The sequence below is a fragment of the Pogoniulus pusillus genome, chromosome 24 (assembly GCF_015220805.1).
Source record: "Pogoniulus pusillus isolate bPogPus1 chromosome 24, bPogPus1.pri, whole genome shotgun sequence".
Classification (NCBI taxonomy): domain Eukaryota; kingdom Metazoa; phylum Chordata; class Aves; order Piciformes; family Lybiidae; genus Pogoniulus; species Pogoniulus pusillus.
In genome coordinates, this window is record NC_087287.1 from 7344900 (window position 1) to 7370537 (window position 25638).

The 25638-nt window shown below is 42.6% G+C and overlaps 1 protein-coding gene across 22 annotated transcripts in view; it reads left to right on the forward strand.

The window, feature by feature from the left end:
- The window catches only part of KCNQ1 (potassium voltage-gated channel subfamily Q member 1), a 434341-nt gene that overhangs the window by 188928 nt on the left and 219775 nt on the right, over positions 1 to 25638 (forward strand). Inside the window, exon 14 of one of the 22 annotated variants that reach the window (XM_064163207.1) lies at positions 17798 to 17962. The exons of the other annotated variants lie outside the window; for them this stretch is intronic. Coding sequence (XP_064019277.1) covers positions 17798 to 17846 — 49 coding nt within the window. The 3' untranslated portion in view covers positions 17847 to 17962. Of the gene's footprint in view, positions 1 to 17797; positions 17963 to 25638 lie in introns of those variants that run through there. 22 annotated transcript variants of the gene reach the window in all.

Sequence of the window (25638 nt, forward strand, 5' to 3'; positions counted from 1 at the left end):
GGCTATTTACAGTCTTCCTTTTTCTTTTTCCTTCTTCCTTCTTTTTTTTTTTTTTTTTGGCCACCCACACTGGGGCACCTGCCAGGGCTTCAGGGGTACTTCCTTTATTCTACAAGACTGAGGTTTTCTGGAACTGTCTGTGCTGTGTCCCATCCATTCATCATTATTACATCTTAATGTAGGTCTCAGGTTTGCTAAATTATGGTAAATCACTTCCAGATTGAAGCACGTGAATAATTTAAAATCACTGTGTGCTGCAAACAGCAGGATCTGATTATTAGAGCTCTTAATTGTCTTTGTCTGAAGACTTTTGGTCTTTTACTGTAAATTATGAGCTGGCAAATAATGTCTACTGTAGGCCTTGCAGCATTACCACCTTTGAGGCTACCACATTTGAGACATGGTAGCCTAGGAACCCTTTTTTCTGAGGAGAGTACAGCTTAGAAGATGCTCCATATAAGTCATACCTAATGGAGCTGTAAGCATTAGGGTTTGCAGATCCCTTGAGAGAGCAATGAATTATTAGGAATAGTTGGATGGCAGAAGCCTGTCATTTGTTAATGGCTTTATGTCTGCAAAGTGTCCCTGTGTCAGAATGAACTGAAAGAGGTAGGAGAGAAGAGAGGAAGGGAGGAAAAAATAAAAGCACGCCAAGGATCTGAAGTCTGCATATGTTCACTCAGCTGCAAGCTTCTGAGTTCAGTTCCTCTCTGATTAAACAGGACAGAAGATGCAGTAGAGAATCAAGGTCGAATGCTCTGCGGGGTTACACGTGGTGGAGAAAGTATTCAAAGTGCTTGTGGCAGCAGTGACAGATCTAGCAGAGACTGAATGAAGATAAGGATCTAATCTTGATGTAGTAGGAGAGTAAAATGAGTTGGAAAACTCTGCTTTAATTACTGGCTTAGTCTTGTCTCATCTGTACTTGCTTATTGAAAGGTGTTAAAAGTGCCCAAATGAATTTTGGAGAGGAAGGGGACAAGTCTAAGAGATGCTGTGGTGAAATAGATGGGCTGTGGGAGATGGAGAGAGAAGGAAATGGAGTAATTGAAGGATGTAAGCTTCAGTGAACAGAAAGGATAGTTGTATCAGCAGGAGGAGGAAATGAGCTGAGGATATGGGAGAAAAGTTGGCTGATCTTGGTGATGCCATCAAACATGTTTGTGCTTGGAAGTGATGCCTTTAAATTCGTTGGTGTCTTTCAGAGACTCAGATTATTAGAGGTGACTCGGTGGCTTCATATTTTTCAGGTATTATATTTGTGATGCTGCATTCCAGATAATTTGATACTTGGTACATGTCTAGGATCTGTGCAGATGTGGATGTATGTTCAGAAAGGTAGCAGCAAATAAGCTTTTCCCCACCCTACATTTCTATTCAACAGTTCCAGTTTCCTGATACAGAATTGTGAGATCTGCTGTGGGCAGTAATGGTCTTTTATAATAATGCTGCTTGTTCCCTCATCAGTTCGACTCATTTATTATCTGCTTAATTTCACTTCAGCACTTATTTCTCCTGGGTGTTTTCCATTTCCAAACCTCAGTAGAACACCTTGGCCCAGCATTTTTCCTCATGTCAGAGCTTCATCCTGTCTCCTAACTTCTGTGTAGAGAAGACTGCAGATAGGAAATGATTTCTTCTGTTTGCCTTGCCTACTGTTGCTACTGACTAGTGTGTGTGTGCTTACAGAGGGCATGTGCCAGCAGAACTGAGGGATGCTGCTTCTTAGGAAGAAAGGTGAGGAGTTTCTGACGACTCCACAAACCGTGGAATACACTAAGGGAAAACTGCAGGGGGGCCCTGTAAGCTGAAGTCAGTGCTCAGAGCTAAAGGGCAGGCAGTCTGCTAGTTTGGATAGCAACTCATGGAGCAGTGCTTTTTGGTTTGGCTTGACCAGAACAGACCAATGAATGAAATGGGCAAACCCAGGACATTTTCTGTGCCTGTGTCATGGCCTAGGTTTTTGAGGGGGAAAAGTTCTTGTTCAGTCTTTATATTTTATTTTTCATGCTGCTTTTCAAAAATTGAGTTCCTTGGCCAGAAAGCTTCTCTTTTTTATTTATTCGTTTGCATTTCCTAGTCCTAAAGAAAGGTGCAGCTATTTCTTCCCTTGGTTCTTGGTGGCAAACATCTAATCTAGCTCTGACTGCTTGCCATCTGCCAGCATCATTGACAGGCTCTCACTCTCTTGGCTGTAAAAAACCCCAAACCAACAAACTAAAGAGACAAACAAACAAAAAAAAAAAGAGGCATGAAAACCTATCCATGATTCTTTAATGACAATGCTCTCCTGTCTGGCCTGAGTCCAGAGCCTTAGTTTGCCCTTCACAGGTGCCACACTGTTGCCTGAATAAACCTCTCATACCCATCCCAGCCTCTTCTTCCAGAGGACAGCTCATAATATTTTCTAACATCTTTGAACTGATTTCTAAGTTTCCAAACACACATGTAGTCTGTTAATATGTGTAAATTAGGCATGGAGTCAAATTCTCATTAGAAAAATATGCCAGTCTCTATGAGTCCCTCAGAACTTGCAGGCTGAATGTGTTTTGTTTTGAACTAATAATTGAAAGTGTAAGCATATAGAAAGGATACGTGCCCACCTGAACCTCTGATGTCCTTTGTGGCTTTTCCCCCCCTCTTCATAGAACATGGCACATGTAGGCTTCTGTGTTCAGAGCTACTTGTGGATTGTGCTGTATATCTGGCCTGAATTTAGCTAACAGTCTTGCCGTATGATTTCATATCATTAACTTTCTAACTGATTTACAATAAAAAACACAGGAATGATGTAAAGAAACCAGCCTTGAGGGTGAATGAAGCAGGAATTTTTGGGGGGTTGTTGTTGTTAAGTAACCTGTCAGTGGTTTAGGATTATATCACTTTGGAAACCTGTGTTGCTCTTTTCCAAACTGCTTTCTGTCGTCCATACCTTACATTTTGTTTTGTCATAGCCTCAAGAACTGTAGAGACCTAGTTTTAAACTCAAGAAACCAGATTAATTAGGGGTGTTTTTCCATAGTGAGGGATATGAGGAAACCCCCTGGTAAAGGAAGAGGATCTAGTTTGACACAAGGGGGCACTCATGTTATGTATGAAATTGTGCCTACTCTTGAGTTACTCAAGCGTGGGTTAATAGTCAACTGGGTGACAAAAATCGATGTTGCAGGGTGGCAGAAGTGCAGCCTTTCTATTTCAGCAAGATTCAGTGATGCTTCAAGTAGAGTGATTGAATGATTGCCAGAACTGTAGGAAAGATTTGTTTTCAATGTGTTTTTTTAAGTGAAAAGAAAATTGTGTGCATACAATAAACTGTTTGGTTCTGAAAGGCTATAGATATATATATAGGTATGTATATGATAATGTAAGTGTTAGGTGAGATGACTGTAGTACTTTCCACACTTGTCATCTGCAAGCATCTCACTCATGTGCTAATATCTCCTCAGGGCTGGGGAACAAGAGGAAATCTAAACATAATGTCTCTTTTAAAAACTCTGGATACAAAGGATTTTAGTTGGAAGAAGGTCTGGGTTTAGAGATTGTTAATTCTTTGAGGGAGATTTGTATAAATGTCTCCAAATTTGTTTTGGACAAGAGATGGGAGAGCACTGGAGAAGTCTCATTTTCTCCTTTCACATCCCCACCCCTGGTAAGGCCATTTGGGTGATGTTCAGTGCAATCAGTGAAGGCTCAGTACAATGACTGTGTCCAGTGCTTGTTGGGAAGCATTACAATTTCAAGCTGGCAGATAACAATAGCATTTTACCTGGGTTATGGTCCTCTGCTGGTTTTAATTTGAAAGATCCCGCTACACTTGAACATAAAAGTTTATCTGCTTGATTTGCCTTGGAGGTGAAGTTGTGTGACCAGAGAGTTCCACAACTGTAGTTTGAAAGTAAGATGATTTTAATCCTAACCTGTCACGATGCATCACAAACAAGTCTTGCAGCACAGGTTTCAGAGCCTTGCATACAAGTTTCAAACGCAGGTCAGTGGTGTGAATAGGTCTCAGAGGAGAATGCAGGGAGGAAAAATAGTTAGCAGCCTAGCATGTTGTCTAACTCTACATTTGGAGCCTGTTTCCCATTAAGGGAGCTCCCATAATTAAAAGCTGATAGACCTAATCATAAGTTGCTTTAGTATGTTGCTGCTGAACAAGTCTACCTAGAGGATTCTGTCACTTGAGCACGTCAGAAATCTCCCTGGTTTCTGGAAACTATTGACAGGAGGAGGAAAAACCCTTGAAAGATGAGACAAAGTGTTATAAATAGTGCTGGAACCACTAAGCCTTCAGCCAGACGTAAACAGGGTGTAAGTGACTCAGATGGGCGATAATCCTAACGTTTATGTTGCCATCTCCTTAGTGTGTCTCGCTTGAGGCCATTACTGTAGAATGGGGGCTTTCACTTGGAAAACTGTGGCACTTGGGAAGTTGCTTTTTTTTAATGGTTTCTTTATAGTGGCTGAGAGCATTTTGAGTTTATATATATGGCTGAGCATTAGTTTGAGCATGTATTGCATACTTCACTGTCACGAAAGAGAGAGGTTCAGATGATCCAGGTTTGGCAGGGGTGTTGGACTTGGTGATTTCTGTACAACTCTTCAAACCCTTACCACTCTATGATTCTGTGGTTCTGCTTCATGAGTTCCCTGATTTTGATAGAATCATAGAATGGTCTGGGTTAGAAGGGACCTCCAAAAGTCATCTGGTCCAACTGTCTCACAGGTGGTTCCTCCATTGAACCAAAAGGTTCTAGTCTGCATTCAGTCTCTTGGACAAGTCACAATCCACCCAAAGAGCCCCAAGAAACAACATTCTGTAGATCTCCTGTGCATTCAACTCTTTCTTCTGTTAGAGAAAGGGTGAGATGTTGTCTAAGCTTGGAAGTTGAGAAATGTCTATAAAGTGAAGCCCTAAAGTATCCATGTGTACACCAGGTGAGTAAAGAAGGACTCAATGCCTGCATACAGGCCCTTTTCTCAACTACACCTACACTTGTACTGAGACAGGCAACAGGCTCTTTTCTCAACTACACTTACACTTGTACTGAGACAGTGTCTCTCCAGCTGAGGATAACCCCAGTGACCCACATAATTTTTCCTGACCTTCTTGACAAGTAGGTTCAGACTGATACTGTGCAACACCTTGATGGATGTTTTGATTCAGGAAATGAATGTTTCACTCTCACTCGAAGTCTAACAGGTGAGTATGCTAACCTTGAACTAGATGTTTTCGCTTCCAGCATCCATCTGCTCCCGATGTGAAGTTGTAGATGATCTACTCCAGATTATAGAGGGAAAAGTAGATAGAACAGCTCTGTTTGGGCCAGGTGAGGAGGAAGATTCTGCAGGAGTTTTTTGACAGTGTAAGTGAAAGCAATTAATTTTTCTGCCAGTAGTATGTTTTAGTTACCTCCATGAAAGGACAAAATGAGCAAGATGTGCATGCCAAACTCAGCCATGTTCTCTGAGAGGGCTTGGAGAATTTGCTTTTTCTTGACATTACATCTCATAAGAACCTGTGTAGAAGTCTTCTCTCTGACATGTCTTTAATACTTATTCCTTTAAGCTATTCCTTCTCAACCCAGTTTTTTGATGCATTTATGAGAGGTGAAGTGCTACTGGATTAGGCAGTAAGCTACAGAGTCTAAGTAGTTTTGGTTAATTGAAAGTAGGTGAATATGTTCTTGTGGGCCTTCCTATATAAGATTGTTAAACTGATTTTTTTTTTTATCAAATGGAAGCAAAGTTAAAGGTTTGTTCTTCAGCTTGTCATGGGACTTGGCAAATCCATGGCTGGATTCCTTTGGATTTTGTCCCTTTTCACAAAATATTTTGTTTTCTACTCTGTCTTGTGGATTAAAATGACTTAAAAAAAACAACAAAACCAACAGACCCAAAAAAACCTTTTTTCTCTTGTAAATCTTTGCCATAGGATAAAATTTGTCAATAGCTGAAGGATGAAATTTGAGGTGATGTATATTTTCAGAAGTTCAGTTTTAACACTGGGCAGAGGCTCATTTATAATCCCTGTTGGACAATGCGTTTGTTCTCTTCGACAGTTGAATAAGGGGAAAAGACATGTTTGAAAAATGTGTTCCTGTCCTCCATTTCTGTATGCTTTTCTCTACAGCTGTGCTTAGCAGAATCCCTCAGGGTATCCTGGATTGTATTTACCAGGAAGAAAGAATACCTGACTAGACTAGCATTACTCCTCATGGTTGTGGTGTCATCAATTAACTTCTATGACTCAGAAACGAAGTTTGCCAGTCATTTTTAAAGCTTTGGATAATGAAACTCAGGAAGTTTGTTCCTACGGCAAATTTCTTCGACCTTTGTTTAAAATAGTATAGAATAACTTCCTTTAATTGTGGAAATGCACTTTTGGCAATAGGCAAGAGCAAGCTATAACCCCTTAAACACTAGAAAACACGAGTCCATCATGTCTGACAGGTTAGAACTGGTGTCTCCGCGCACCCCATGGCAGACAAATAGCAACAGTGTAATAATTAAAGCTTAATCCATGTAGTCATAAGGTATTATAAGAATTGTGACTATTGCAGTTTAGGAGCTGTGTTTTTTCTTATCTTTCAGAGTGGGATTTTTACTTTCCCCCTCCCTCCTTAAAGAAGGGGAAATGCCTCAGTGCTTCTGAAGGGCTGGTAGGACAGCTTGACAGTTATGTAAGCAGCTGTCTGCAGAAATTCATTAGATGTCTGGTTGTGCATAGCCGTGTCTGACCTGTGGTGCTCATGATGAGCTTTCCCCCCGCCACTTACCTTCTCGTCTCTGGTTAATATTGTGGATATTCATTTACAGGGATACAACTTCACCAGCCCACCTCATGGCAAAGTGGGCCATGATTCCTTTAACTTTATAGGCAGGGATTCAGATTTGTCTGTGAAATGCAAAAGGAATTTGGTCTCTAAATGGCATGGCTTCAGAAATAGTGAGTGTGGTTCCATATATATGCCTGCTTCATACTACTTTTCTGTTTCTGAGGTGATTTCCAAAAGGTGTGAGGGGGTTTTTATGGCTCTATTCTGAAAAGCAGTAGTGATTACTGACCTCCTACACATCCCACCATGTCACTGAGGGAATCATGAGCAATTCTAACATTAAAGGAAAGCTTAGACTCTTTGCATTTCAAAGGACAACAACTGTAGGACTGGAATTTGTGGCCTTACATCTTGTGCTTCTTTCATTCTGTGTTATGTGACTTTATCCATCTCCTGCATTCACACTTTTTAATTTTTCAGCTTCAGAGTTCCATTTAATTTTCTTCTTTAATGAATTTGTCAAGATTTCTAAAACAGATCTCACAGCTTATGTATTTCTTAGCTCAAAATATGTAATGATGCCATTTATAGCCAAGAGAATCTAAAGATCACTATGAGACTCCCTCTGCCTTCTGTTAAGATTTTTAACAGTTCCTTTTCATATGTTTTTTTGTTGTTGTTGTTGGTTGGTTGGTTTGTTGTTTTCCTTTTTCCCTTGCCTCACTTGTTGGAGCTGAGAGGTGGCAGAACTAAAGCAAGCCAAAACTGAAGCCACCAGATTTAGCAGGATTAGTCAATAACCAGAATGCATGCTAGAGCTGGAGGTTTTGAAGAAACATCTTCTTAGACAAAATGTGGTAGAACTCAAGGAATTGTTCTAAGGATGCAGAAAGCTGTCAGGGTGTGCTTTCTGCTGCTTCTGCCCTAGTAACTGCACTGATTAGTTTTTTTACTACTACAACTAAATATTGCAGCATGCATTTTATTGGACAGTATTTGACCACCCCATGCTTCCCACAAATGCCAAACACACTCAGCTGAGCTGGTAATTAACCCAAAGCAAGAATGTACAACTTCTGGGAATAACTGGCTTGTGAACATGTGGACCCTGGTTTAGGTAACTGGTTAAACACACACTTTGAGTGCTTTCTGAGTCTTAATAGCTTCAATGGAGGTAACGTTTTGTTTAATATACAGCATGTGCCTGCATGTGTTGCTGAATCCGATCCAGCTGAATCCCTGTAAAAGATTAGGGATTAGAGCTGAGATTCTCCAACTCTCTTGTTTGGACTGTGTCTGCCAGCTCTGAGTCAGGTTGTGTAATCATAGCAGTGCCAGCCTCAAAAAGGTCATAAATTGTGAGTTAGGCCCTGCTGAATCACAAGGCTTAAGGAAGTACTGGCATCTCTCTTTAACCATTTGTTTTCTGTACACTTAGGCTACATGTCATTTCAAGCCCTTCTGTAAAGCTAGATGTACAGTGAAAATTGAAGATGTTCCCATAAATCCTTGAAGTTTCACTCTTTCAGGTTTTTTTTCACGGAATCACAGAAACATTCAGGTTGGAAAAGATCCTCAGGATCACCAAGTCCAACTGATATCTCTATAAAGCTCTCCCTAAACCATATCCCTGTGCACCACATACAGACCAATTTTAAACACATCCAGGGTTGGTCACTTCACCACCTCCCTGTGCAGCCCATTCTAGTGCCTGACCACTCTTGCTGGGAATTTTTTTTTCCTAATGTCCAGTCTAAACATACCCAGTTGCAGCCTGAGCCCATTCCCTCTTGTTCTATTACCTGTGAGAAGAGACCAGCACCAACATCTCCACAACATCCTTTCAGGTAGTTGTAGACAGCAATGAGATTTCCCCTCAGCCTCCTCTTCCTCAAACTGACCATCCCCAGCTCCTTCAGTTGCTCTTTGTAAGATTTATTCTCCAGGCCCTTCCCCAGCTTCCTTACCCTTCTCTGCACTCACACCAGCACCTCAACATCCCTTTTTTAATGAGGGATTCTTGAATTCTTTCTCTTGATCTGTATGTCATCTTTCTCAAACACATCTTATGCTTTTGTTTGCTTTTGTCACCCAGAAAGAGAGAACCAGAGCAGTTGATGGCTTTGAGAGGTTGGAGGGTTCTGGCATACTGGAAGATTCTCAACCATGCACAAAACAGGGATAATGAAGAAACTGAGGCACAGAGAAAAAAGGAATGATTTTGCTAGCTAAACAACTTCTAGTGTGGTTTTGTGTTTACTTTGGCTGGTACATAACTAGAATTTTAAATCTAGAATGTTTGTGAGCTTGACAGGGGAGAAATATGTCCAAAATTTACTAGTTTTTTATTTCCTAGGATATCTGAGTAAAAGGCCTCCATTGTTGCAATGGTGTAGTGGGGGGAAGTATGGAACAAAACAGCACCTTGGAGCTGGGGAAAACGAGAGAGATCTGAGTCCAGTGTAGAGCAGAGTCCTTGGCCCTGTGTGTATCCAGCGAGGACACTTCACCTCAACAGTATGGAAGGCTTGGGGGGGTGTGTGTATAAATGTGTGTGTATGTTGGTATACAAACTCATTAATTCAAGTGAGCACCTCCCTTGTTCTACACCATTTATGCCTCTCTGCTTTTAAGCTGATTTGTGCTCCTTAATTGCTGTTGCACTTTTGGCAGCTGAGATGCCCTTTGTGCGAGGAAACCCGATTCCATTTTCTGTCTAATCTCTGACTCATTCTGCATTTCGTTAATATTATGAACAGATTCTCTGTCATGACCTATTCTCACCTCCTATCTCAAACCTTTTGTACCTCTGAAGTTTTCTGCCAATATCCATTTTATTTATCTAAGAAAGTTAGTATGTGCTCAGTGGAGTTATCCATCCTTTCTACTGAGCTACAAGCAACCAGAAACCACAGAATGGTGAGAGTTGGAAGGGACTTTGCTGTCAGAGAGGTGTCTAATAATGCTCCTAATGCCATTTTTCAGGCACCATGTAATTCCCTTCTCTTGCTTGTCTTGAGAGGATGTGCTACAGACAGTGTGTGAAAAGCAGGAAGAACAAGAACAGAGGGGAGGTGGAAGTGTGTCTTTCTCAACAGCAGTGATTGGAAGGGATGGGGTGCAGGAGCTGAGTATTTTCTTGTGCAATGCAGGAAAAAAATTATTGGTTGTTCTCTGGAGACTCTGAACTATTCACAAAAATCTTTGATTTTGGTGAGAGGTAATGGTGGAGGGAGATGGCAGTTCTCTGTAGTGGTGGTTCCACAAAATCACAGAATGGCAGCGATTGGAAGGAACCTTTGGAGATTCTCTAGTCCAATGCTCCTTGCTAAAGCAGGGTCACCCATAGCAGGTTGCTGGGGATCATGGTGTCTAGGTGGGTTTGGAGACTTTCAGAGAAGGAGACTCCACAACCCCTGTGGGCAGCTGGTTCAGTGCTCTGGCACCCTCACGGTAGAGAGAGGTATCTTCTATACTGGTGTCATAAATTGTAACTCATTGTAGTGCTTTAGAACTAACCCTCTAGCATGATTCTAAATGAATAGGAAGAAATAGGAACTTTGTGGACATATTTGAGTAATAAATAACTGAAATAGGAGATTGAATGCCAAAGATAAATGTTAAGTCTGTATCATTTCATTCACTTGCTGAGTTAGTATGTAATCTGCTGCACAAACTATTATTTTTTTACCTTTTCTTTTCTTGGCTCTGGCTGCTGGCTAGTCCCTATGCATGGCTTCACTGACCTTGGCTGAGACTCTTGTTATGGCTCAGCAGGTAGCAGCAGTGGGGCTCATCTGATTTCTTTATGGGAGGAGAGCTGTTCCCTTGTTCCTTTATCCAGAAGAGTGGGGCAACAATTTGAGTTGGTTTTTTTTTTTTTCCTTTCTGTGTGTGTGTGTTACTTCTGAATTATAAATATATGTGAGTATCACAGGATGTCAGGGGTTGAAAGGGACCCAAAGAGATTGATTGTTGTTCAGTCCCATAATCCTGCTATCACTTTAGAAGTGGGCAGCAAAACCAAATGTCTCTCTTTCCTCTCTCTTCCTTTGGCTCTCCAGAGGGAGTCTTACCTGATAACTATGGAGGAGGACCCTTCCTGTGGCCTCCAAGGCTGCAGTGAATTTCTTGCTGTGCAGTCAAGTCTGTTTGGGCCTAATGGGAGACAATGGGGAGGGGAAAGAATGAGCACTGGGGTTTTGTGGATTTGCTTGGTTGGGGGAAAGGTTTTAGGGGAATTCTCATGTATCCTGCTGTAATGGTTAAAGAGGGTCACAGGTTCCCTTAAGAAAACTACAGAATCATAGAATCAACCAAGGTGGAAGAGACCTCCAAGATCATCCAGTCCAACCTAGCACCCAGCCCTATTCAGTCAACTAGACCATGGCACCGAGTGCCTCATCCAGGCTTTGCTTGAACACCTCCAGAGACAGTGACTCCACCACCTCCCTGGGCAGCCCATTCCAATGCCAATCACTCGCTCTGCCAACAACTTCCTCCTAACATCCAGCCTATACTTTCCCCGGCACAGCTTGGGACTGTGTCCCCTTGTTCTATGGCTGGTTGCCTGGGAGAAGAGACCAATGTGCACCTGGCTACATTGTCCCTTCAGGTAGTTGCAGACAGCAGTGAGGTCACCCCTGAGCCTCCTCTTCTGCAGGCTGCCCACCCCCAGCTCCCTCAGCCTCTCCTCATAGGGTTTGTGTTCCAGGCCTTTCACCAGCTTTGTCGCCCTTCTCTGGACACGTTCCGGCACCTCAACATCTCTCTTGAACTGAGGGGCCCAGAACTGGACACAGCACTCAAGTCCCATCCCAGGTGACAGACCTCGTCCCAGGATGTTGTAATGTTGTTACTCTATTTCGCTTTCCGGCATCACAGCTTATAAGCCAGTGCCTCGCTGGTATCGGTTCCTTTCCCTCTCTGCCTCTCCTCCTTTCACTTCTTTTCTCTGGGAAGAGTGCATATCCCTCCTTCTCTCATGGTTTGTGTTGGAGAGATGGCTTCTAGCTGGCAGGGAATTTTGAGCTGCATCGTGCAGCCTGCTGAGGCCTTGTAGGCCTAAGCTGGGGAGGGCAGTTATGGCCTACTCTCAGGCCTGCTGGGAATGGAGGGGCAGTGGAAGATTCGAGATGGTTTTAGCCTGATAGACTTCACCTAGCTTGTGGATGCATTCTTTTGGTTACACTTTGGGAACTATGTTGATACATAAGATTAGATGTGAAAGAACAACGCAGGAATGTAATCCATGAATTAGAACACAGTTTAGCAGGGATGGCTTAAAAATCCAGATGTGGTTGTGTCCCTGTGCGCTGCACTGGTGCGGCCCCGCTCGGGGTGCTGCGTGCAGTTGTGGGTGCCTCAGTTGAAGAACATTAAGCTATTAAGAGTGCGTCCAGAGGAGGGTGACGGAGGTGGTGAAAGGTCTCAAGGGCAAGATTTAAGAGAAGTGGCTGAAGTCACTTGGTTTATTCAGCTTGGAGATGGAAAGACTGTAAGGTGACCACATCATAGCCTACAACTTCCTCAAGTGAGGCAGCGAAGAGGAGGTGTTGAGCTCCTCTCTATAGCAACCAGTGACAGCACATGAGAAAATGGAATGAAGCTGTGTAAGAGGACGTTCAGAGTGGACAGCAGGAAAAGATTCTTCACTGAGAGGGTGGCTGGTCCCTGAAACAGGCTTCCCAGGGATGAGGTCACAGCACCAAGCCGTCAGAGTTCAAACAACTTCTGGATTGCACTTAGTTGTATGGCTTAGTTTTAGGTAGTCCTGTGAGGAGGAGAAAGTTAGACTCTGTGACCCTTATGGGTCCTTTCCAACTTGAGACAGTCTGTGATTTATGAATTCTACCTGGTTGTCGTTTGTATCTCTGCACTGGTAAGTAGAATCTCTCTTTAAACTTCCAATCAGTGTGCAGTATCTTTGTTTTGACTCATCAAAAGAAGTAAGAGTCACTTCTGCCCTCCAGCCCTGGGTAGCTCATGGCCTCAAACTGGCACATCTGTATTAGGTGTTAAGGATTCATGTATTGTGTGGTATTTTTTTTCCTGTACATCTTTAAATGAACTTTTACTTATTCCTCTCCCATTCAGCAAGAGCATTTTTTTATTTTACTTCCCTCGAGAGCAAAACAATTCCGAACGCTGCCCTCTCTGTAAAGCACAAGAGCCTGCTCTGCTCCCCTCAGCAGGCACAAGCTGCCTGCCTGAGAGCCGGAGCAGAAGCGCCGAGGAGCTGGGCAGGGCATCAGGCCGCGGGCAGCCACTTTCCCGCCCAAAGGCCGAGGCGGGCTCCGCATTCCAGCGCTGCGCCGGCTCTTTGTCGCCCGCCCGCAGACACATGTTCGGTCTAGCAGATCCTCTTTCAGCCAGCATTTGAGCAGCGGTTAAAAGAAGATGCACTCATGTGGAAAATCCTGGCAGCAGGCACCCCGGATTGTGTTACAGCAGCTGTCCTCAATGGGAAGGCATTGATGTTTACAGTGTGTGGCATTTTTTTTTTCCATGGCATTTTGTTTGTCTGCAGTATGTATACAACACACAGGCTATGCTTCTCCCTGTGGCATGGGCTTGTTGGTTGCTTGCTTGCTTGCTTGGCGTTTGGGGGTTTTTTTTTGGTGCTTTATATCCAAAGTGTTTTTCTGTGGTAATAGTTATCTGCAGATGGAAAGCTTGGAAACATTCTCAGTTGAGAAGTCTGATATGCAGTAGTTTAGATTAATCAGCAGCTTTGAAACAAACCAAAAAAGGAGGACAGAAAAGAGCCTTGCTGTCTACAACCACCTGAAGGGAGGTTGTAGCCAGGTGGGGTTGGTCTCTTCTGCCAGGCAACCAGCAACAGAACAAGGGGACACAGTCCCAAGTTGTGGCAGGGGAGGTCTAGGCTGGATGTTAGGAGGAAGTTCTTCCCAGAGAGAGTGATTGGCATTGGAATGGGCTGCCCAGGGAGGTGGTGGAGTCACCATCCCTGGAGGTGTTCAAGCAAAGCCTGGATGAGGCACTTAGTGCCATGGTCTCGTTGACGGGATAGGGCTGGGTGCTAGGTTGGCCTGGATGATCTTGGAGGTCTCTTCCAACCTGGCTGATTCTGTGATTCTATGATCTGGAACTGCTTCAGCATGCACATTGACAAATCTAGAGGAGGACAAGGCATGCAGCACAGAATCACAGAAACATTCTGGTTGGAAAAGACCCCCAGGATCACCAAGTCCAATCAATATCCCTCCAATAAAAGGTGCACCCTAAACAATATCCCCAAGCACCACATCCAAATGACCTTTAAACACATCCAGGGCTGATGACTCTACTACCTCCCTGTTCAGCCCATTCCAGTGCCTGACCATTCTTGCTGTGGAAAAAGTTCTTTGTAATATCCAGTCTAAACCAATCCAGTTGCAGCTTGAGGCCATTCCCTCTTGTTCTATCACTATTTACTTGTGAAAAGAGACCAGCACCAACCTCTCCACAACGTCCTTTCAGCTAGCTGTCGGCTGCTGTGAAGTCTCCCCTCAGCCTCCTCTTTCTCAAACTACACAGCCTCAGCTGCTGTAGTTGCTCTCCATAAAATTTATTCTCCAGGCCCTTCCCCAGCTTTGTTGCCCTTCTCTGCACTGGCTCCAGCACCTCAACATGGAGGTGCCCAAAACTGAACACAATACTCAAGGTGTGGCCCCACCAGAGCTGAGTACAAGGGGACAATCACCTCCCTACTCCTACTGGACACAGCATTTCTAATCCAAGCCAGGATGCCTTTGGCTTTCTTGGCCACCTGAGCACACTGCTTACTCATATTGAGCTGTTTGTTGATTAGAACCCCCAGGTCCCCTTCTGCCAGACAGCCCTCCAGAAAGCACATTAATTAGTAAATTCTCTTTCATACTTAAGTTGGAATTTTTCCCTTTGTTTGTGTGAAGTCACGAAGTGGTGGTGTATTCTGAATTGCAAATGATTTAACTGTCAGTAACAACATTGGATATCCTGATATAAGATGAAAACCCCCTTTCTGCATTATTTTTCCCAATGTATCAATATAATGTGGTGTCACTTTCTCATAGCTGTTTTGAATCAAGTTGCCAATTTAGCACCTAGGTCAAAATTGGCACAAGTGTACAATGATGTCAGTCCTTCTGTATCTGTCATACTTCCATTTGTTTTTGAAGGAGGATTTTTTTTCCCTTGGTTTATTTTTTCACTTACTGAGTTCATGGAAGTGGAATTCGATGAGCCTTGCATTGTTTCCCAAAGCCATAGTTCAGAAAAATGCTTGCTCAAGGTGGATGGCAGGCACATACTAGCTTGGATGGGATTTGAGTGCTCACTTGAAGTGCTTTTCGGAGCATCAGGTGATTTGTAGCTTATGGGTAAGCAGATGCTGGTTTGGTGTTTTGTTCTTTTTTTTTCCATCCTGGACTCATGCCTATAACAACTCAAAGCTGAATGAAGTCAAGAGCCATTTCCACATCTATGTGACACTCCTGATCATTCCAAGATCTGCCTGTCCCAACAGCGCCAGCATGCAATGAAGCAAGGTGTAAAAAAAAGGAGACCCTCAAGGCAATCAGACCTTAATCTATGAAACCAAATGAGCATCCTGAGGCCTGTGATATTCTACCTGAAGATGTTTCTCTGATCTTGAAAAACATCTGCCTTTGGGTTGCATCACTGGCTGCTTGGGATTGGGTACAGATGGAAAGCTATTTGCTGGCAATTTGCATGCCCTGAAAAAAATTCAGAATGAAGTTTTGTGGACTGTGTGGGGAAAGATGAGTGGTACTAGACACACAGTTGCCTTTGGTTTACAGAAGTAGCATGCATGTGTACAGGTCAGCCAGCCTCCAGAGTCTGCCCAGAGATGTACAGACTCATGCTCTGAGGCATAAACAATTGAACATCAACAGAAAACCCACTCAAGTGGAACCTTGGATTTTTCTGCTTTGACTTTTTAGAAAAGAGGTTGTGGAGTCTCCTTCTCTGGAGACTTTCAAGACCTGTTTGAATGTGTTCCTGTGTTACTTGAACTAGATTCTGTGGTCCTGCTCTGGCAGGGCAGTTAGACTCAATGATCTCTGGAGGTCCCTTCCAAACCCTAACATCCTGTGATCAGGGTTTCAGTACTGAGACTTTAGTCCCTGTGCTGAGACAACGCACAGGAGCCCATTGCTGTGTCTCTACCTCTGCCACAAGGAGCTCGAGGTTCCATCATTTCCTCATATCTGTCTTTGGATAGTGGGAAAAAAAGCCCAACATTTAATTGTACACAAAACTGTGTTTGTAATGCAAAGACTGCAGGTGCAGCTGTGTCAGTAATCAGGGACATGTACATCAGCAGGAAGCTCTTACTGTAACAGAGTCCAAACTGAGATGAAAAGTGAAAGGTGTTCAGGAGTGCAGCTCAGACAATCATCTTTAGGCATCAAAAATACCTCCTTTTTATTGGTACCTCACACAGTCAGGCAGTTATCGTTAGCTTCAGCCAAGTCTGCCTTCTCTTTGATCTCAATGCTGCCTGCTACTATAAGAGAATTATCACCTCCTCCTCCCTCAGGCTGTTTCAGAACTTCACAGACAAAAACTTTCAAATCAAACAGTTTGTCTTCAGCTGATTTCCCCTTACTCCCTACCATTCCCTACCAGCAGGTCTAGGGCGGTTCTTTTTCACCTCCACTCTACCCCAGTGAGACCACATCTGGAATATTTTGTCCAGTTTTGGACTCCCCAGTTCAAGAGAGACAGGGACCTACTGGAGAGAGTCCAATGTAGAGCCATGGAGACGACTTGGGAACTTGAGCATCTCTCCTATGGAGAGAGACCTAGAACCCTGAGGGTGGGCGTTTAGTTTGGAGAAGGGAAGAATGAGAGGAGATCTGATCAATGTCTATAAACATCTGAGGGTATTAAGTGGCTGAGGCTAATATCTGGCAAAATGCTGGTCAGCAGCAATAAGACAAGGAGCAACAGCTATGAACTGGACCATAGGTTTCACCTCAACATGAGGAGAAACTTCTTTACAGAGAGTGTGACAGAGCCCTGAGACAGGCTGCCCAGAGTGTGACAGAGCCCAGAACAGGCTGCCCAGTTCCCACATGCATTCATGTGGGAACTACTCTGGGTAATCCTTTTTGGCAGGGGGGTTGGACTTGATGATCTCTGGAGGTCCCTTCCAACCTCTATAAAGTTCTGTGATTTCAAACCAGCCATAGCAAATCTCAGAAAAGAGAAAAAATAGTAGAGCAAAGCACTTAATGAATGATCACCCATTTCTTTTTAAAATCTCTCCTGCAATAACATTGTTTACTCTTTAATATAGAGCTGTGATGAAATCAAAGTCCCTTTGCAACTTGCATTTGAAATTGGGCATTGGTATAGTGGCACAGCTCACAGCAATGATTGTTTCTGAGGAATTCAGGATAATTGTTGCTAAGGAATTCAGGAAACTCAACTGGTGTGTTTATGCTTTTATTTGTGTGCAGGTGTAGCTGTACCCTGTGCTGTTAGCTCTGTCTAAAACAGCAGCTCAACAATAGCAGCACTGTGTGGGTAAATCAGGCCTACATGGAATTGTATATTGGCATTTTCACCTTTTTTTTTTTTTTTTGATTCATTCACTGGAATTATTAAAGGTGTAACCACAGAGCCTCTTTTACATAGCGCAGATCCACTCTGCCATTGGATTTCATTGCATTTCTTGAACACGTCATGGCCTTTCACAATTTCACTGTGAAATAATTAAACTTCAGTTTAGGAGTTTGGTTAAAAAAAAAAAAAGCACCTTTACATTTCATTTTGAGAGGGAAGAGTTGCTGCCTTTTTCTTTGTCTGGGATTTGAAGCAAACTAAACTAATAGCTTGAAAGCTTTTTTAATTTCCCAATCGTGCCGTCCATTACCAATGACAGTTCTAAACTCTACTGCTGTATCTTATAATCTTTAAGATTCTGTGAGTGTAGCAACTGTCAAGAAAGCTGCATAATTCAGCAGTGAAGTCATGCCTGGTTCTTTGACTGTTATTTATTACAGAGTTATTCCTGCAGTGCCTAAAGTTGGTAATCCTGGTGGTAAACACTGATGGGAAGTCAGCAGTCTTGGATCAGGAATGAGATGATCGACATTGCAATCTAGAGCAAAATGTGGTAGAAGGCATTCCATTGAGAAATATTCTCTTCAACACAGGCTGCCTTCAAAAGCTCTTTAAGCCAATTTTTGGAAGTATTTTTTTACCAATTCATTCTAAAAAAAAAAAAAAGGTGTGAAAATACTTTATAATTCCTTTTTGTTACTTCCCCGTTAGTGGATCTGATTTGTGACTGTCTTTTTTTTGCTTCTGCCTTCTCAGCATTTCTTATTTTGGTTCCTTAGTGTAATTAAATTAAAAGATGCTCAGGAAATTCTGAGTGCATGGTGCAGGTGTCTGATGGGGGCTTCCCACACTTGGCTCTCCTGTATCTCAGCAGTGTAACCTGTGTATTGCTCTCCTTGAACTCTTCTGAGCTGGCAGTCACGGGCTCCAAGTAGTGACAACTTGCATTGTGGCTCCAAGAAGATGACAAATGGCAGCTGGAGCCTGGTTTGGGAACAACTGCATTTAGTTTTGTTTGAAACATAATCTGTGCCTCCTCCTGCTCTGATTCCCCCAGGCTTTTGAATAGGGCACTCAAGGAAGGAGAAAAACTAAGTTTGGCTGATGCTTGTTCGGCAGTGTCAGTGTCCCAGGCAGATTGGGCAAGCCTGGGAGCTGAGTACTGTGGAGCAGTGTGGTGTGCTCTGTGCACACAGAAAGGGCTGTGGCCTCTCAGGCAGTGATTAAATTCATAGTCATAGAATAGAATCATAAAATAGAATCAGCCAGGTTGGAAGAGACCTCCAAGATCATCCAGTCCAACCTAGCACCCAGCCCTATTCAGTCAACTAGACCATGGCACCAAGTGCCCCATCCAGTCTTTGCTTGAACACCTCCAGGGACAGTGCTTCCACCACCTCCCTGGGCAGTCCATTCCAATGCCAATCACTCTCTCTGTGAAGAACTTCCTCCTAACATCCAGCCTATACTTCCCCTGGCACTACTTGAGACTGTGTCCCCTTGTTCTGTTACTTGTTGCCTGGCAGAAGAGATCAACTCCCATCTGGCTACAACCTCCCTTCAGGTAATTATAGACAGCTATGAGGTCACCTCTGAGCCTCCTCTTCTCCAGGCTGCACACCCTCAGCTCCCTCAGCCTCTCCTCATAAGGCTTGTGTTCCAGGCCCCTCACCAGCTTTGTTGCCCTTCTCTGGACATGTTCCGGTACCTCAACATCTCTTTTGAATTGCGGGGCCCAGAACTGGACACAGTACTCAAGGTGTGACCTGTCCAGTGCTGAGTACAGGGGAAGAATAATCTTCCTTGTCCTTCTGGCCACACTACTCCTGATACAGGCCAGGATGCTATTTGCTCTCCTGGTCACTTAGTGATGGTGTTGTTAAATTGTGAGGTAGGAGGTGGGTAGTGCCTGGATTCATGGAAGAGGTTTTGTCAGAAATGAGAGCAATCCTTACATTTTGTCCACAGCTTTCAGTGTTGTTTTGTTTCCATGATTTGTCCTGCTCTATCACACTATGTCCTAGAGCTGTCTTTGTATAGGATACAGATGTCATCATGAAAACTTAGTGCTGGTCTGAGGGTCTTCTGCAGTAGAAGTGGTACTACTCTGAGCAGAGGTATGTGTGACTGTGACTGTTTTTGCTCTCACCTGAAAACAATGTGCTGTGAGTTACTTTAGTACCAAAGCTGAAATTGGAGTACCAGAGAATGACCCAGCAGCTGTCAGGATATAATGAATGGAGCTGCAGGAAGGGAGGGGATGATTAGCAAGGCAGAAGTGCAGGTAAGCATGATGGATGTGTTTCTTAGGAACCAGCCTGTAGAAAGCTGGATATAAAGATACAGACCAAAATAAATAGCTTCATATGGTCTCCTGAGAGACATTAGAAACATCTGACACATCTAGTTTTCTGAATCACTACTTGGCATGGTGTAATTCCACTCAGGGCAGGCACATGCTTTGAAGTGCCCTCAAAACTGGGTGGTTGAAATGCTCTATTCAGCGAAGCATCAATAAAATAAGCATGCTAAACTAGGAACATACACAAACTAAGAAATACAGTAGAGGTTTTGTTCCTAGTAACTCTGCCAGTAATGGGTTGCCACAATGTATTTGCAGTTTACAGCAGTTGTAGCTGCATTTCTTCTCGTGGTACCTAAACAGTGTTCTAAGCTAATAATGGATCTTAATTTGTACTTTAAAATATTTCTTTATAGGAGAATCTTGGTAAAGGATCTAAACACAACATTACAAGTTTCACTGTAATACCAACCATCACAGAGTGTTCATTCCAGTTGCTAAGCAGGGCTGAGCTTTTGAGCGCTTAAGGAGAAAGATCTAAAATGAAGCTCTATCTGAAGAAACCGAATATAACAGTTTGTTTGAAACATGTGCAAAAGATTTTCAAGAAAATGATAAAAAGGAACTTGATTTCATCTTTTAACTAATGATTTTGATTTAGCAAATGTTTAGAGTAAGGTTTTGAGAGAAACATAATTGAAATTTTCCTTTACAATCACTGAATGAGAGCCTTAGGACAGGAAATTGTGACTGATGCCCTTGGCTAGTTTTACGCAAAGAATATCTACTTTTGCTATCCTTTAATGAAAAATACTGTACAGATTATCAAAGTATATTAAATCCTGAGAAGGAGCTGACAGCAAAGCCAAACACTGTCCTGGACTGCTTTGCTGTGTGCTTTGATGAACAGTGTTTAATGTTTGCCATTTGTTTTGTAGCGGAATTATATTTTGTGGCCTCAGGCAGAGAACTGTACCTGAACTGTGTTACTCTTGCTCTCTCTTTCGTCTGGCCACGAAAGAATTATTGAGTCACCTGTGCCTCCTCCACTGTTTCTCCTTCTTTTCTACGTCAGCAATAGTGGTAGCCTCAAGTAAAGTAGTAGTGGACCTTATCTTTAAAACCTTATTTTGAAGAAAAGGGTTTGTCTGTACATCTTTACATGCTTTTTGCTGGTATTTACCATCATCATGCTTTCTGGGTAGGTTTCTGGAGTGGTATGTACATTGCATAAGACATAGATGTACATGCTTAAGGTTAAGCACATTACAAACTGTATCCTTGCTGAGCAAAGAAGTTATGCATCTCCTTAAATCTAATTAAAGTTAATGGGATTGGTGATATGCTAAGAATTAAGCACATTCTTAAAGACTTTTCTGAACTGAGACTTTAATCCTTTGAACTGGTATTTCAGGCAGTTCTGCAAGCAGAATGGAATGAGCAACTTGTTGCTGTAAATGTCTTATAACCATGGTAAACCCTTCTGCATGAAGGGGATTGATGAGGAGTTATGTAGTTGGTTTAGTAGAGATTAAGAACATTTTTATTGCAAAGGCAAAATCAGGTTTGGGGTTTGTCTTTTGACTATTTAGAAAAGGTAAAAATGCAGGTTTAGTTCAAAGACTGACTTGAAATCAACATAAAAAACCCTGTCTGTGATGCTTGAGAAATAATTAACTTCTGTTGGTTATTTTGAACTACTAGCTTGCAATCAGAGCAGTTCACTGACTGTCGAATTGAAGAGAAGCCAATCAAAACTGCTTTCCCTGTCACACATACTTGTGTTAATCCTACTACAAGAGACCAAGCAGAGTCACAGTGGGTGTTAGAAATTATTGAAAAGGTCAAAGTGTGCATTCTCGGTAGGATGCAGGGACTCCAGGGTGCATGGCCTTTGGAAGGGTGGTAGTGCAAAGGGCTGTGTCCCTTTTGGACTGGTTTAAAGGTACTGTAGTATTTGGTAGGAGGAAGGCTGTGGAAAGCTAAAAGGAAAAATTAGTAGCCAATGTATGTTGGGGTCCTGAATACCTTATTTTAACTTAGTCCACTGCAATCATGGTTATGAACAATACACACTTCACAGAAATGGAAGAAGGAAGAAAACCATATAGATCACCTCAGTTAATGCCAATGCAAGGTTGTGTCCTGCTGTATTTTCCTCTGGTGTTAGACTATTTTTGTGTGACTCAAGTGATAATGCATTTCCTAAGAGTTTCTTTCACCGTCTAGCAGATTATACTGTCAGGAAAGTTTCTGTTGCTTTGTAAACTGAATTTAACTCTGTTTAAATTCAGCCCATTACAGTGAGACATATGTCCAGGAACTTGGAAGCTAAGTAATTCTCATCTCTGTTCTTGGCAGTTTACATCATTTGAGTATCAGTAAGTCCAATAATTGGGCTGTTAAAGAAACAATACTACTAAATTTTTGTTTCTTTTTTAATTTCCAAAGGAAAAATAAACCCATCCAAAACCTGAGTACAGCTACTGCTCTGCTTCTCTCAGGAGTTCCAACAGAGGACCGTTTGGCCCAGTTCTTTTGGGGGAGTTAGCTCCAAGTTCTTTAGCTAACAGAAATTAGTATGGATGGTTTGCCACGTTCAGTTGTTTCACAGCCACTCTCTGCTTTGCCAACAGCTTTGACAGATCTTTGCTTTAAGTTCTCCTGAAAAAAAAAACCAACAAACTCAATTTAGTAATGAAATGTTTGGAGGGTTAAGCAAAAAGCTGGGTTCAGTAGAGAATAACTACTCCTCTACTAGATGGAAAGACCTACAGTACACCAGTTGAGGGTTTTTTAAAATCATAGATTGGCTGTTTAGTATTGATCCAGATGTTAAAAGGAATTGCAGTTCCATTCCAATAGCCTGGAAACTTTAAAGAGCCATAAACTCACCTCTTTGGCATATTCCCACCTTAGGGAGATGTACTTAAGCTCTGCAGCATCTCTGGCCTATAGGTGTGGAAGAAGTGTTGAAAGAAGAGGTAAAACAAACAGTGGCTGATACTGCTGTCACCTCAGTGGAGTTCCAGCAGATAACCTTCAACAATTGGCCTTGCCACCAGGCTCTATCTAGGTTAAAGGGATACACTAGCAAAGCCCAGTGTGTAGTTTCCAAACCGTGTTTAGTTCAGCCCCTGACTGCAGGAGGATGGGAAATGATTCTATGAGGTCTGACAGATCTCTGAGACACAGGTGATAGACATAAGGGCAGGATTCACAGTTAGCCCCCAGAAGCAAGTCTTACTTGCCTGGGCAGGCTGCATGGGGTGCCCACTTGCACTATGTGGCGTAACTGTGAGTAGATAAAGGTGTCTGAAATAATATTTCAGACCTGCTTTATTGGAGAGCCCCTCCAACGTTTGAATACTCTTGAAACCACATCTCTGGCTTACGTTGTTTTGTGGATATTAATTTTTAAATGTGTATCTCTACATCTAACACAGGCCCAGTATTGTATTTTCTTGGTAGAGAAGGGAGAGATGATTATTGTGGAGTCAGGAAGACAGGCTTGATAAGGGCCCTGGAGATGGGAGGCCAATGTCGCAGTGTGTCCTTGCTGCCTCCCTGCTGATTACTGCTTGAAATGGCCCCGTCTTAATTAGAGGCTTCCTGGCAGCTGTAGATAACCTTCAAGGTTGTAGTGCCTCATTTTTATTACCTTTGGCTTTCTAGTCTGCTATAAACAATGTGTCTCATTAGAAAATGAAAAGCTTTGTCTTCCAAACATAAAGTTGCTTGAAATTTATCCTTCATATTTTGAAATGTCTTTGGCTGAACTTTTTCCTTTCCATTTTTGCTGTGTGTTTTTTTTTTCCCCTGTACTTCTGGTGGGATAACCGTGCTTGATTTAGGTATTTGCCTTTGCAAGAGATGATTTATACTTGTGCTTTACAAGTATTGTCTTTAGATGGAAAAAAAAAAGTCAGCTAAGAAAGCTTCTTGCAGCTGATCTGTAAGGAGTAGAATGTTGTGGAATTGCTGGAATGTACATCTGAGACTCTGCAGTTGATAGCAATGCCCTGTTGTTTCTATGGGAAGAGGAAGGTTGAATCAGCACTGCAATTAAATGCAGTCCATCAGTGAATGGAGTGTGGACCTTTTCAAGGTGATGTTGCAGCAATCTCTGAAAGCATGGCTATAGTTAAGCATCTGTAAGCACTTTTGTTACAAAGTCTGATTTTTGTAGCCTTGGTAGCTTGACCATAGAAAATTTGCCTCAGCAAGAATGTGGCACACAGACAGCTGTCAGCACAGGAGTCTAAGTTATGTATTTGTTATCTTCTTCTTCTTAGATCTAATTAATTTTAATTAGAAGTGGGCTTGTGCTGCAGAGTTCAGATCCAAATCTTAAACTCTCCTCTCCCAGGTTTAGAGGGTGTATGGACTTGACACTTAAGGCCAGATTTTTGCTGAAATTCAGCTGGCAACAGGCAGTGAAGTAGTGTCAGATCCTCTTACTGTTATCTTTCAAACAACAGGAATTTTTGTCAGCAGTGTCCCTTCTTGGATTCAGAATGATGCCTTCAGAAAGGCTCTATTTATTTTTTAAAATTTTTTTTTGGAAAAAATCAAATGGTTTCTAGGTTTTCTTCTGCTAGGAAGAGAATAAGCAATTGGAAGGCAGATGTCACAGTTTGGTTTGGCTTACTGGTAGAACCATAATCTCTACTTAGGGTGTTAAAGTCTCCCTAACGCCCACATCTGAGTGATGGCTTTTATCTGTGGCTATCTCTGGAAGCAAGGTCAGGTTTTGCAGGAAGATTAGATGATTTGTATATGCAGTGAGAAGACAGAAGAAGTCAAAACTCCGAACTGATACTGGTCCATGTTGTGTCAGACAAGAAGAAATGCATTTTTAAGTACATTAATAGCAAGAGGAAGTCTGAAGAAAACATTGGACCAGTACTTGTCAAAGATGGTCACCTGGCTAACAGGGATGATGAGCAGAGGCCTTGGACTATCTGGTCCCTTGAGTCAGTGGACCACAAGTGCAGGGACAGTGACTTGCTCTTTGTGGACACTGAGATTGTCAGGGACCAGCTGTATCAGGGGTCAGATGGGATTCACCCTAGAGTGCTGAGAAAGTTGATGAATGTTATGGCAAGAACCCTCTCCATCAGCTTAGATGTTTTGTTTTCATCTTAGGGCTTGCAGTTACTGGAGTATGAAGCCAAGAAGGCAATGGCAAAGCACTCTGTATGTTGCACTTCACCTCCTGCTTCCACCAAGGGTCATTAACATTTGCTTAATTGGCCATCTATCTGCAGTTCACGATGCTCACCTCTTGTTCAGGCATTCGTGATCCCATTGTCCTTCCTCCCCTGTGCAGTGACTACACCAAGTCGAGCTGGTTTAGCATTAGAAGATTAATAATTGGAGTTGGAACCAAAGAGGGGTTTCTTCTGCGTACTAAGCCGTTCCCAACGTGCTTTATCTGTGGAATATAGCAGTGATGTTCTTAGTCAGGATAATAGTGCTTTAAATCTGACATAAATCAGCAGTGTGCTTATTCACTAAACTCAAAGTGACTTCTCATCCCATGCCTTTCCAATTATGCCTTCATATGTGTCTTCATTTTACAGATTCTTCACTCTCTCTGCTGTCTCCATCCTTATTCCAGATCACTTTGGAACTGCAGACAGTTTAAAGGGAAAAAAAAAAGTTCTCACTTAGATAATCCTGTGATAAGGTCTGAGTTTGCTCTCTTGTTCCTGCCTTTGTTTCCTGTCAGTGCAAATATTGTTAGGACTTTGCACAAAACAAAGGCAGACAAAAATTACTAATATCCCCTGTACTGTGTAGGTCTTACATCTTTAATTACTGAATAATTGCTTAATTGATGGATAAAGGGCATTCTTCCATAAAGGTTCAGCTCTGCTTTTAGGTCATGGCAGCTGGTTGCTGGGGATATGTGGCTGGGATGTTGCACTATTATGTGTTTTGATGTGGCCAAACACTTCAGAGTGAAGAAATCTG